At 33.8% G+C, this 14,151-nt stretch overlaps 1 protein-coding gene and 1 long non-coding RNA gene across 4 annotated transcripts; one reads left to right on the top strand and one right to left on the bottom strand.

Moving 5' to 3' along the window:
• Positions 1-557: 557 nt before the first annotated feature.
• On the bottom strand, positions 558-3,736 carry LOC131947708 (uncharacterized). Of its 2 annotated transcripts, none has more exons than XR_009387914.1 (5): positions 3,271-3,736; positions 2,109-2,522; positions 1,740-1,879; positions 1,508-1,624; positions 558-1,082 (listed from the first exon to the last, which is right to left on the bottom strand). It is a non-coding gene; the product is annotated as an uncharacterized LOC131947708 (long non-coding RNA). The 2 variants fall into 2 exon arrangements; XR_009387913.1 differs by having other exon boundaries at positions 2,284-2,522.
• Positions 3,737-5,323: 1,587 nt separating this feature from the next.
• On the top strand, positions 5,324-14,151 carry LOC131947698 (NFX1-type zinc finger-containing protein 1). 2 transcript variants are annotated; one of them, XM_059308977.1, is made up of 5 exons: positions 5,324-5,432; positions 6,738-6,869; positions 7,290-12,936; positions 13,128-13,246; positions 13,822-14,151. In XM_059308977.1, the coding sequence occupies exons 1-5, from the start codon at positions 5,425-5,427 to the stop codon at positions 13,943-13,945; spliced, it is 6,030 nt and encodes a 2,009-aa protein (XP_059164960.1). In that variant the 5' UTR covers positions 5,324-5,424; the 3' UTR covers positions 13,946-14,151. The 2 variants fall into 2 exon arrangements, with proteins under 2 accessions (XP_059164960.1, XP_059164959.1); XM_059308976.1 differs by lacking the exon at positions 5,324-5,432 and having other exon boundaries at positions 6,644-6,869.

The raw sequence follows: 14,151 nt of genomic DNA, 5'->3' as shown, positions 1-14,151 counted from the left end.
CATCTAATGTAACAGATGTTAAGCAGGCCTACAGTTTAAATTAAACTAATGTAAAAACTTAATTTACTGTACAAGAATACAGAAGCTGTCTTGTACTATGATACGTAAACATAACATTAAAAATAAAAAGTATAAAATATTTGTCTAACAACATTTAATTGCATAGCTCGTTTAAGTATTCTAATTAAGGTTTACATTTTAATGCTGGACCAGTCTGCCTTGTCCATAAATAACAGAACGAAAATATGTTCAGGATCTCTAGATTATAATTGTGGTTAAATAGTGTTGAAATGAATGCCATTGTGTATACAAAATGTACAATCTTTCAAAAGACAGATGGTTCGAGGGTTTATACGCATTGTGTAGAACAGGAATATCACTGCGATATTTAATAAATGTTTTTTTGTCTCGAGTATGAGGTATTTAATTATAGTAAACTGAATATATATTAATTTACTTCATTAATTAGAAATAAATATCACCAGCGGAAGTATTGTCAATACAAATGTTGCAAGCTTTTTTCAGATTGTACAGTGAAACTAAATAATAAAAGAAATTTGCAACTAATTCTTTAAAGAAAAAAATGTCAATTGTATATTTCATTTAGGGCATTAAATCTACACTAAACATACATACAATGCCAACTTAAATTATTATATTATTATAAAAGGAAACAATTTATTAATTTAAAATCAGCATTGTTCTTAGACTATTTTGGTAAGAGAATCTTTTCTTTTCATTAAGCACTTAAATGCAATATGTATTAAACTGTTAACCTGATCCATCTGATCAAATTTTTTTTTTTAAATCTGATCTAAAATTATTACGAAAATCACTGTTGTCCTCATTCTTGTGGACCCTTGTGGAGCTGAGAGACACAACCACACCTCTCTATTTTTATACTTGGTTTTAGGAGATTCCCCAAAGTTGTGTCCATAACACTCTGCCTGCTTGTGTTTTGTTGGTTTCTGATATTTTCCATGTTTGTTTTGGATAACAAACTTTCTCTTTGCTTTGGGATTCAAATCCAATAAAAGCCTGGTTGTTGATTTGTGCAAGGTATGTCATAATCCATCCACATTCTAAAAAAGAAAAGTTACACACTAAAAGTCATTTATGAAATAATTACAACCATACACTGCTCATTTTGCACTAAATTTATTATGTTTATTTTATTTTGCACTGCACTGAACATACAACAAGAAGCCCCTAACATCATGTTTGCTACCTTGTAACGATATATTATATAGGTATAAAGACTGGTGGACTGGGGTGTTCATGCTACCCAGGTAACACTTATACTGCATATATATATATATATATATATATATATATATATATATATATATATATATATATATATATATATATATATATATATATATATATATATATATATATATATATATATATATATATATATATATATATATAAACAAAAGTGAAAAAAAAAGACCTGGTAATAAAAAAAATAATAGTATGTATATAAATATTATAAACCTCTTACCCTATGTCTCTGAGTTAAGAAGGTGCCAGACAATTTTTGAGCAATTTCATCAACTTTATCAATTCAGTAATTGAACGATTAGACCCTTCAGAGTGACCCAGAAGTAATGCTTGTGGTCTGAAATTATTTTACTAATATCAGTAAAGGCATTAACTACACATGCTGATCAATACATGCAAGCAAAAATTACTAAATGAAAATTATTATTCACTTTGAAACAATGTAAACTTACAGTTGTTAAGTGTTAAGAACATTTAGTCATTTTCTGGTGTAGCCAGTATTTGGTGAAGTATCAAGCAGTGGGGTCCTTATAATTTATTAAAGATTGATATATCTCCAGTGGGCTGATTGATATACACAACACCTGGAGGCCTGAAAATAAATGGCATTCTTAGTTATTAAATATAATAATATAATGAGTGAGTGATACAATAAATGATAGCCAGATTAGATACTAATTTTTAAGTATCTCTGTTTATTTGATCTCTGTATATAAAGGATTGTGTAGTCAACACTATATCTAGCCACCTTTTTTATTTCATAGTCTTAAAAATATTGGGTATATATCAGACTTAGGTGAACTGATGAATGTACTACTAACTTGGCTTTATGTTTAGCAATAGTGTCCTCAACCATTTGCCTACTCTGTCCTCTATATGATAATATGAGTAGTGTTGATCATTAAGTATGGCTTACTAATAGTACCATCTTATCGCTGTTGGTCATGAAATTAAGTGTTGCTCTGAGGTCTCCACACTACTATTTACACAACTTACATCTTATTCATCAAAACATGCATTAGACTGGAATCCCCAGGGAAAAAGGAGGGTGGGCCGGCCAAGGAAAACATGGAAGAGAACGGTTGAGGAGGAGGCGAAAACAGCTGGGCTCTCATGGGCACAGATTAGAGGAGCAGCCCAAAACCAAGTCCGCTGGAGATGTGTGGTTGCAGCCCTTTGCTCCCCAGGGGCCACAAAGGAGTGATGATGATGACATCTTATTCTCCCATAGGGACCTGTAACAGTAATAGAAATTTGAATGACAATCTTGAATCAATTTAGAATTCTAGTTGACTAATTTTTTTCAAAATTAATACCTATCAAAATACACTGTTTAACATGTAGAAATTTGTTCTATAATTGTGTCTACTGTTCCTCTCTCTCTTTCTCTCTCTCTCTCTCTGAATTAATTAATAAAGACAGTTTCAAATCCTTACACAAATAGGCCTAGAACAATAAAATTAAGTTTTTTAAAAAGTTAAAGTGAATGATTATTTATTAATTTATAAACATTTAAGCCCCCCCCCCTTTCCCTGTGCGTGATAATTATACCTAAAGTTGAAAACCAATAAATACATCGATCTATCAATAATCAATATAACCCCAAACGTACTTGCATACTTTTCAATACAAAAAAAAAAGTGCTGTCAAAATTAACCGCCCTCTGATTACGATTTTTAGTTATTTAGTATTATTAGAATCTAGATCTATCTAGATCTATCATAAAGGAGATTATTGTAAAATGTAATTATAGCCTAATGCCAAAATAAACAGAATATAGACTCTAGTATTATTAATATATAGATCTAGACTAGATCTAGGCTCATTTTATTACCTCAAATAAACTACCTTTTATAACTTTTATTTGATGACTTAGGCCCATAAAGTTAAAGTTTCCAACAAAAAAATACGAGTTTTCCAGATTCTGCATAAATAGTTATACTACTTCTCACTGTTGAACTAAAATGGCTACAGTGGGCCTACCTGTTTTACTGTGACTGGATACAAAGTCTTTTGTTAAGAAAAATGGCGCAGGACCGGGATGCTGGCTTGCGAACAATAGGAAGGAATGTGAACAAAGGGACAATGGGCGACAGGGGGCCGGTGGCAGTAGCGCACACAATTTTAAAAAGATTAACAAAATGTTTAACACATGCAACGTAGTCTGTTATTGATGCTATGTTTACATTAGAGCATGATATTAAAAGATAAATTAATTTTAGTTAACATATATTAAGTTTAACAAGCATATTTAACTAAAATTTCTGCAGTGAATCCATAAATCAGTGTAATCTTGGCAGCCAAGGTAAAAACGGTTAAATATCAAGGTATCAAGGGATGCAAGCATGTACAAATCTTGGCTGTACCCTGGCGTAAGCTTGTCCAATGTTTGGCCATGATTACAACATTGGGCCAAGGTTGGGCCGACCCTGGTATTACATACTGTGTTAGCTGGGTAAGACAATAAAAAAACACCAGATTTTATGTTAGTCAACTTTAAGTACTTTGAAAGTATTGAAATTTTTATTTTTAGTTATGTGCCTTCCTAATAAATTATATTAGCATGAACGTCTTTGACCACACCCACTGCAAGGATGTTGTTTAAAATTATGACTTATGTCCTAACCCTACTAATATAAATTTGTTTATGTATGAGTATAGACATATTACTATATAGTTTACAATTAAATAGTATCAAAAATGTATATTTGTGATTGAAATGTATAAGTGCATAGACTGATCAGATAGACACAGTTATATAACTTAAATTTAATGAACTCAGAATTTAAAGTGTCATAACAGTAACAGCATAACATAAACACAATTTATTTTTTATAAGATATAATAATTATAATTACATTAATTTTAATATAAAATAAATAATTTTATATTATTACATTGACATTGAACAAATAAAAAATGTAGGGCAAAAGGATGGTTATTTAATTATAAATTAATATATATATTTATATATATACTAGGCTATATATATAGGCTAACTATATAGTATAGTACTATACTATACAGATCTATATTATTATTATTTAATATTAATCAAAACTAGTAGGCCTACTACCACTAATAATAGTTTTTTTATAATACTAATAAAAAATAATAATTACTAGATTCTAATTATAGGGCTAGGCCTAGGCCTATGCCTAATAAATAAATAACTAACAGCAGATCTAGCTAGATTCTGCTAGATCTAGAATAATCTAGGCCTAGATATTAAAATGATATTTAGATAAGGTTTCAGTTTTAATTTTTAAACAGAACTGAGGTGTTTGTAGATTTGATGTGCAGTTTAAAATAAATACGTTCAATTTAGCTAATTCGAAATGACCAAAAAGCTTTTCGTTTTAATAAGTGGAACTGAAGGTTTCTTTTGTGATCTGATGATAAAACGGATTTTACCTATACTATTTTTAGATATATTTAACACTTTAGTAGGCCATTTCCGATTATTCGCCGGCGACTTTCCAGGAAGTCAATGGTATTAATTACTATTAATAGATATAGTTTGGCCTAGATTTAAGCATACTTATACTAAAAGCAAAAGGCAGGACTATTTAGTTGACCAATATGAAATATTACTCTAAAATGTAGATTCTATATTGCTATATTTTTTTTAAATTAGCTTTTTTAAAGCTAGATAATTTACTAAATACAGTCTACAATAATTAATTACATTTTAAAAAGTGTTTCCAACTTTCATTTTCAAAATGAAAAAACTAGACTACATACAAACAATTTAAGTCATTCTATGAAATTCTCAAATAGATCTTTAAGTGAGAAATTGTTAGCAGAATCTTCTAGATCTAGAATCTAGACGTCTAGCCTCCTGTTTCCATTGACCAGGCCAGTCTACCTTGATCTAGACAGATTCTATTATTTATAAAATGGAGTCCAGTTATTTTTAGTTATTTATTTACTAGAATCTAGATCTAATTTAGTTAAGTCTAATTAATAATTCTAGATTTCTAGACATCTAGAAATCTATATCTTCTGAATCTTCTAGAATCATTGTACATGTTATAATATGTACTAGATCTAGATCTAGCTAGACTAGATCAATGTACAATTGAAGATCTTTATAAATTATATTATTAATTTCACAATAATTTAGGACGATTGGCAATGTTTGGGTGAGTCAACAAACTACAAACTATAGTCGTATAGAATACTTAATTTAATAACTACTTAGTACTTAATTGAATATTTAATATTTTAGGATATGTTTATTGTAATATGTTATAACTAAGTATTGTATTAGTAACTTTAGTCTATACACTTAAAATAGCAAATTACTTAAATATATAGAATCTAATTTAAACTCTAGTCTAAATGAAAAAAAAAATGGACTGACCTAGGTCAGAGAGGGCAACAAATTATTTTTACAAGATATTAATAAATAGGCCTAATTAGTACCATTAGTCACAGCTCATATCAGAGGCAAAGCGAGGGGGGGGCGGGGGGGGGGGACATATGTCCCCGGGCGCCGACCTTAGGTGGGGGGGGTGCAAATGAAAAGTTCGAGGGGGGGGTGCAAATCGAAAGTTTGAGGGGCGGGGGGTGCAAATGTAAAGTTCGAGGGGGGGGGTGCAAATGAAAAGTTCGAGGGGGGGGGGGGTGCAAATCGAAAATTTGCTCCCGAGGGGGGCGCCAAATTGAAAGTATGTCCCCGGGCGCCGGGAAGGGTCGCTATGCCTCTGGCTCATATGATTATTATCTGTGGGAAATCTTATTCTTGCAAATAATAAACTAAAATTTACATAATACATTTTTGCAAGAACTGCTTGTTAATAATCGCCTTGTAGATTCTACTGCCGTAAAATTAAAATCAGAAATTTAAAGGTTAGCAATTAATTACTTTTAGGCCTATTAAATACTGATTCAATATGTAATGATTTAATTTATTATTATACTAACATGGACTTGACCTGGTCAAGCCAAGCAATGCTACTGGTACACTACTTAGAAAAAAAAAACAATAGCGCTTTTTTTTATAATTTTTGTCGCACAATACTCACTTAGAAAATTTGATTTCCAAAACATTTTAATTAACAGTATTTGCATGCTACCCTCAGCACATTTGGAACAATAAAATGATACTTATGTCAATATTAGGTAAAAGAAGAGAAACAACATTTTGGCTATAGTTAGCATGCATTTATCACACATAATTTATTAATTAGCTTGCAAATCAAAGAAACCGCTGAGTAATTAAGACTGTAAAGAGATCTTATTTTAAAACGTAGTTTTTCCATCAGTCACAATATTAAAAATAATAAGTCTACATAATTTCAACACAATAAGGAATAGGCCAAAAACTGTCAATAATAACTCAAAAGTAATTTATAGGCCTACAATATATAAAACTTTTTATATCAAAGGATAAATGATTATTTGTTTGCCTTTTATATGATAAATGGTCCTATTACTCAATGTAGAGGCAGTAGAGGTGGCAGAAGTAGACCCCATCACCATGGGCGGGGTCAAAGCAGACCTAAAACAAGCTCATCACCTTCAGCACAGAACAATGTTGGTGGGACTGGATCCAGGCATTCTGGAAATAGATCACGGTATGTCTATGTGTAGTTATTAGTCAATACACACATATATAAAGATAAATTTAGATTTTAAAAAATTTGAATATATATATATATATATATATATATATATATATATATATATATATATATATATATATATATATATATATATATATATATGTTCTAATTAAAAATATAGACAAAAACATAACATTTATGCATAGATTCCTACATGTGTACATAATTTATTCAGTATTACAAATTCAAAATTTTGCTAATATTTTCATTATAATCATTAGTACAATCAATAGTACTATAAGTATTTTTAAATAAAGAAGCCCTATTGATTCGCATTCCATTTTGAATAATTTAGTACAGAAATTAGGTATTGATTTGTCTAAAAGTAACAAAATTAGACCTAAAACAAAAACACAAATTTTACATTGGCAGAGGAAATCACAGATGGAGAAGCTCACTAGATGTGTCAGGAAGAAGCAATACAGCAGTCAGTGGTCATGCAGAGAGAAGGAGCAGTCTAAGTCTCCCATCAGGGAGGGACAACCAACGAGGCAAGGAAACTCTCAGCCTAAAGAGGCTAGAATCCTGGGCAAGAACAGATGATGCTGGTGATCTTGTCCTGTACATGAGCTCAAGAGAATCCTTGTTGGAAGAGTTCCTTACAAGACCTTCAGTAGAAGATGATTGGCTGATACTTCTCATTAAAGCAATTAACCATGCTTTAACTGCCCAGCACCAAAAGGAATCAATTAAGAAAATCCTGCAAGTTTTGTGCCAGACACGTTTCTTGGAGCAACATTTGGTACATTTACTTACAAATAGACAAATACAAGGCAACACATGGACAGAGGCTAAAGAAGTCTTTTCTGCATTTGTCAACATTATCAATGAAATTATTGATAAGTTGCCTGAGTATGCAAACAAATGCACAGCAGCCACAATACAGTTGTCAAGTTTTGCACGTGCATTTTTTACTGCAGAGGATGAGGTTTTACAAGTTATAAAAACACTTGAAGAAAAAGGGAATAATGTGCGCAAGTCACTCAAAGAGAAAGAAGCCAGGAAATCAAAAGCTGGTCAGTTTGGGGCTGATGACCATGAACAACCACCAGAAGATTTCATGTCATTGTCTGTCATCCCAGAGGCTGCTGACTTAAAAGAAGATGCTCACCCTTTCCTAAGACGAGCGATAACCAAAGGTGTGTATGAAGACGCCTGTCATTACCTGGACATCCAGTTTAGACTCATGCGCCAAGACTTTATCCTACCCTTGAGGCAGGGGATCAATGAATTTATTTATAATGGATGCAAGAAAGATTACAGGTGCTCTGATTTGAGATTATATTTTGACGTTCACATTACTGGCATTGTCTATAAAGACGGCATTGACCATATTTTACAGTTCGATGTGTCAAAAATGAAGGGAGTGAGATGGGAATTTTCAAAAAGATTGATTTTTGGTTCACTAGTGTGTTTGTCCAAGGATAACTTTCAGACAGTCATTTTTGCTACTGTTGCTCATAGGGATGTCAAACAACTAGCAAAAGGAATTGTTACAGTCAATATAAAGAGTGGACATGATGTTGCCTTCAACTCAACATCACGCAATGTGTTTATCATGGCTGAAACAACTGCCTACTATGAATCTTATTGCCACGTACTGGAGGGCCTTCAAGAAATGTCATCTAACCTGCCATTACAAGACTACATTATAAAGTGTAATAAAGATGTCAAGCCACCAAAATATCTGCTATCTTCTGATGGGATCCTGAAAGTGCCATACTATGATCTATCTTGTCTTTTAGTTAAGAACACATTTAATTTCAGCTTTCCTGTCTTAACCACAGTGAAATGGCCACCCACTTATGAAATGTGCCTGAATGAATCACAAAGACTAGCTGCAATTGCAGCCCTTACAAAGGAAATAGCTGTGATCCAAGGGCCCCCAGGAACTGGAAAAACATATGTTGGTCTCAAGGTAATGGAGGTACTACTGGAGAATAAAACGGTCATGACAGAAAAAAAAGGGAATGAGCCTGATCCAATTCTTGTGGTCTGTTACACCAACCATGCTTTAGACCAGTTTTTAGAAGGGGTTTTGGAATTCTGCGAGGAAGGGATAATTCGTGTTGGGGGCAAGAGCTCTTCAGAAAAGTTGGAGAAATTCAATATAAAAAACATCAAGCAGGAAGTTAGAAAAGGCAAACAGTTTGCCAACCAATCTGTTAGACATTCCAAGTACCAGTGCATGAAAACATTGAAAGAAGTTTCAAACCAGATTCAAGGATTAATTAAAACAATGAACAATTTAGAAACTTCTGTAGAACATGAGGATGTATTACAACAGTTTATGAAGCCAGAGCACTATAGAAGCTTATGTCGAGAAAACGCACAAAGGATTCCAAATACTATACTGTGGCTAAATGCCTCTAAGAACACACCTCAGACTGCTATTCCTAAAATGATCAAACAACACCTGATGAAGCAAGTCTTAAGATGGCCCATGCAGGCAGAAAACCTGCAGATAGAAAACTACATGAATGTTGTGAAGAGGGCCAGTTTGTACACAACTTGGCTAACTCAGTACAGAATGACATTATACAAAGAGATGCTTTACCTGTCACAGATGCCAAACTTCTTCACACAAGGGCAAATCATGAACCTGGACAGGATGTTTCAGCTGTCCTTTGTCTCAATCATCCCTGATCAGTTGTTACAGTGGGTATTGCCTGAGTTGTTAACAAACTCAGTTTTTGAGAGGATCTCCGGCATGATCAGAGAAAGAAAGAAGGAGTTTCCAGACAGGCTGGTTGAGTGCTGGCTCCTGGGGCTACACAGAGAACTGGATGATCAGCTGGATGACATCGCAATGCTGGCAACTCACCTGACTGGTGAAGATGTGGACGTTTTTGATGATACTGAAGCATCGAAACAAGTTGAGGAGGAAAGAATGATTGATGATGGTGATGATGATAGCGATGAGGAGGATGTTAACTATGAAAGCAAGCTGAAACTTGCTAAAAGTAATTTAGCATCGGTTATCCAGCGAGTTGAAATGATGGGATTAAAAGAAGACATAACAAATGAGGATGAAGATGAAACTGCTGGTGCTTGGAATCTTGTTCAAAACAAAAAATCTCTAAGTCATGGGAAAATCAGAAAAAAATTGTTTTCTATCAAACCAATGACTGACATAGAAGAGAGTAATGTTGATGATGTTTGGACATTGGATCTAAATAAAAGATTTTCTTTGTATAATCTCTGGGTACAGAAGTACAAGCTCACTTTAACTGAGAAAATGGAACAAAATGTAAAGATGTACACCGAAAAATACAGGATGAAGCAAGAAATCAACAGGGAAGAAACTTTGTTTATTTTAAAAAGAGCAAAAGTGATTGGCATGACCACAACCGGAGCTGCCAAACATCGAGCTGTTATCCAGTCCCTGGGTTGTAGAATCATTGTGGTGGAGGAGGCTGCCGAGGTCTTGGAGTCTCATATTGTCACAGCCCTCAACAAACAATGCAACCATCTCATTTTAATTGGAGATCATCAACAGCTGCGACCCAACCCAACTGTCTATCAACTGGCTAGGGACTTTGGGCTAGAGATTTCCCTCTTTGAGAGACTCATCAAAAACAATGTGCCCCATGTTGTGTTGAAAGAGCAACACAGGATGCGCCCAGAGATTTCCACCATCATGAAACATATTTACCCTGCTCTTGAAGACCACGCTTCTGTGAGTCTTTATGACCATGTCCGCGGGGTAGAGAAAGATATTTTTTTCATAAACCACAAAGCAAAGGAAGCTAGAGTTGAAGATACAAAAAGTAAAGCCAACACACATGAAGCTAAATTTGCTGTTGCTCTGTGCAGGTATTTCCTACTTCAAGGCTATGAACCAACCCAGATTACAATACTTGCGACATACACTGGGCAGGTGTTTGAAATCAAAAAGATAATGAGAGCATCAAAGTTTGATGAGCATGTCAGAGTCACAGCTGTGGACAACTACCAAGGGGAAGAAAATGAAATCATTATTTTATCCCTGGTGAGAAGTAATGACAACAGCAGTGTAGGGTTCTTGAAAGTGGACAACAGAGTCTGTGTTGCCTTGTCTAGAGCCAAGAAGGGCCTTTTTGTCATTGGAAATTTTGAGCTCTTAGCCTCACAGAGCAAGTTGTGGACTAAAATTGTTGATACAGCAAAAAGAAATCAAATCTTTGGAGAAGGTCTCCCAGTTTGTTGCCAGAATCACCCAGACTTTAAAGTCCTAATCTTTTCTGAGAAAGATTTTGAGCAGTGTCCTGGAGGAGGGTGTGGGAAACCTTGTGATTTCAGAATGGCCTGTGGTCACTCGTGTGGACAGAAGTGTCATGGTACAGACCCAGAACACAAAACTTACAAATGTTTCAAGCCTTGCTCTAAATCTTGTCCTGCTGGGCATCCATGCAAGAAGAAATGTTTCCAGCCCTGTAAGGATTGCACATTTCTTGTGCCAAAGGAAATCCCATCCTGTGGTCATGTCAACAATGTTGAATGCCATCTTGATGCTAGCAAAGCTCTGTGCTCACATCCCTGTGAGGAAATTCTAGACTGTGAGCATCCATGCTCTGGAACTTGTGGCAGATGCAAGTCAGATAAGAAACACCAGGAATGCAGAGTACCAAAAGAATGCATGTGGCCATGTGGTCATGTCTCCAGGATACCTTGCAATAAAAATCCATCATCAATTACTTGCCCCAAACAATGTGGGGCACAATTGTCTTGTGGACATACATGTAAAGGCACATGTTCTAACTGCCTGGAAGGTTTGATACATGTTGCATGTGAAGAAAAATGTGATCAAATCCTCCCCTGTGGGCACCAATGTGCAAGTCTCTGTGGCATTCCTTGTCTGCCCTGCAATAAGCAATGTAAAACCAGATGTCCTCATGGATCTTGTAAAGCTTCTAAACAACCTCAGCCTTGTGGACTAGCCTGTGCACCTTGTAAAGAGCAATGCAAGTACACATGCCAACATGAAAGCTGCACCAAAATGTGCTCTGAGTTGTGTGCTGGACAGCCATGTAAGGAGAAGTGTACTAAAAAGGTGCATAACTGTCAGCAGAAAAAGGGAGATAAACAAGCATGTAAAAACAAGCTGCATTCATGCACTCATAAATGTTCAAGCCTTTGTGGTGAACTTTGTGCATGTAACATCTGTGAAAAAGTCTCTTCTATCCCAGGAATTTCGAAACATGTGTCTGACCAATCAGAAGACACCTCTGATTCAAATCAACCAATCAAAAGGTTAATTTTAAAAATCCCTGGTTGTTTACATATTTTCTATGTAGATGAATTAGATGAGTACATCCAAAGTTTTGACCCAGATGGGACTCAGTACCTGGCTTGTCCTGTATGCTCTACATCCATCACAGCATGTAGGCACTACAAAAATGACATTAAAGATAGACAACTCAAGAGAGAGATAATCAAAACTAAATTACTGAAGGAGAATAAAATAACTGAAAATGATATTAGAATGTTTGAGAAATCACAAAGAATAATTGGAGACTCAATTTTTGTACATGGATTCAGGCAGATTAAGATCGATGCTAAACAAAACAAATCTGAACTGCTAGCTGCTTCCTTCAAGATTAAATTTGCTTATGTCCTTGGAGAAATTAAAACACAAAATGACAAGTACAATTGTAGCACACATGATGGTGATAAAACTCTGAGAAACATAAAAGATGCATTGTTCAAGGTAAAATATGGAGTGACAAAACAACAGGCAGATGATTTTACATTAGAATTACTTCGTCAATTTGCCACTGCATATCTTTCTTGGCTGTTACAGATAAGTTCTTGGGAATTAATGCAACTCTCTGATGACATACTTATCCAAATGAAAGAAAGCAAAGAGATTTTAAAGTTACATAAACCACACAGAGAAGATCTTGACCAAGTGCTTGGTTTTATTCAGAAATTAAATAAGTTGGTTATGGCGTCAGCAACTACTAGGCTACATGATTGCTCTCATTTAGAAAATCTTTGTAAACAAATGACATTGATTTTACAATCACAAAAAGAAGAGGTATATTTTTTTAAACTCTTTTTAATATTTTAGTTAAATTATATTATTTTTATACTTGAGTACTTATAATGTTGATAATTTAATTAAATAATATAGCGTATTGTGTCATCAATGTAAAAAATATAGTACATATTAAAATTTTAGAAATTAGCAAATGTAAGCACATATATTTTCTCCAAAAAATCTCACAGATGCTGAGTGACCTTCTGTACCCAGAGTCTTCTGAATTATCAAACTTGACCCAAAATCAAGATTTGTTTGACTTTGATATGGAGGATTCCGATCCTGATGATGACTTACATGAGCAAAAGTAAGTATTGAGACATTTTATAGTGTCTATGTAATTCACTATTTTCTTTTTAACTGCTTGTATCTTTAAACTTTTATGAAATTTAAAATATTATAGTCTCTTAACAACCTGCTGGGTTTGAATATTGTACTTTTGTTTGAGTGCATTTGAAGAAAAAGTCTTACACGTTGTTGATATTTGATTGAAGCCGCACCTGTTTTTGACATTTTGCTGTAATAAACAGCTCAGCCACACACCATTTTTCAGGCGTAATTAGCACACTTATGATCTGTAGTCCTTGAAAATCCCAAGACTATTAAAGGCCAGAAAATGGTATTAGCTGTGATTCTCTTTATCAATACAAATTGATAATATATATATATATATATATATATATATATATATATATATATATATATATATATATATATATATACATCTAGACTAGGAATAGTGTGGCCTAGCACAATTTATAATCAATGTAAATAATACTTGTAAATCTACTAAATATATAAAACACATAATTAATACAAAATTTATTTCATAAGTGTTAGTTAAAGATTTTAAATCTTATTTCCATAAAAATTCTACTCCAGCCCAACAGGTCCAGGCAGATTGTCCAGCAAACTCAACACACAGCCATTGGAAAACTTGGCAAAGTTAACAGCTGCAGCCAACGTTCCAAGTCTGGCAGATTGGGGAAAAATGTTGAAAAAATAACTGGCTCCAGGCTTAGGTGTTTTTAGCCACTCAACTATAAGCAGTTGTTTATATTTTTTATATTTTTTGATTTTGGAAAAAATTAATTTAGGTAGCTGTTTTAATGCATAAATACTAAAATTATAAAATCTTTTTAAAAAGATAATTCAAGTAATAGTTTTGCACTCTGATAGTAATTTAACTATGGTATTTATACTCTACTAGTT

The sequence above is a fragment of the Physella acuta genome, unplaced genomic scaffold, assembly GCF_028476545.2.
Source record: "Physella acuta isolate Inbredline_101_S28 unplaced genomic scaffold, ASM2847654v3 ptg000604l, whole genome shotgun sequence".
NCBI classification, from domain to species: domain Eukaryota; kingdom Metazoa; phylum Mollusca; class Gastropoda; family Physidae; genus Physella; species Physella acuta.
This window is presented reverse-complemented; position numbering and strand designations above follow the sequence as displayed.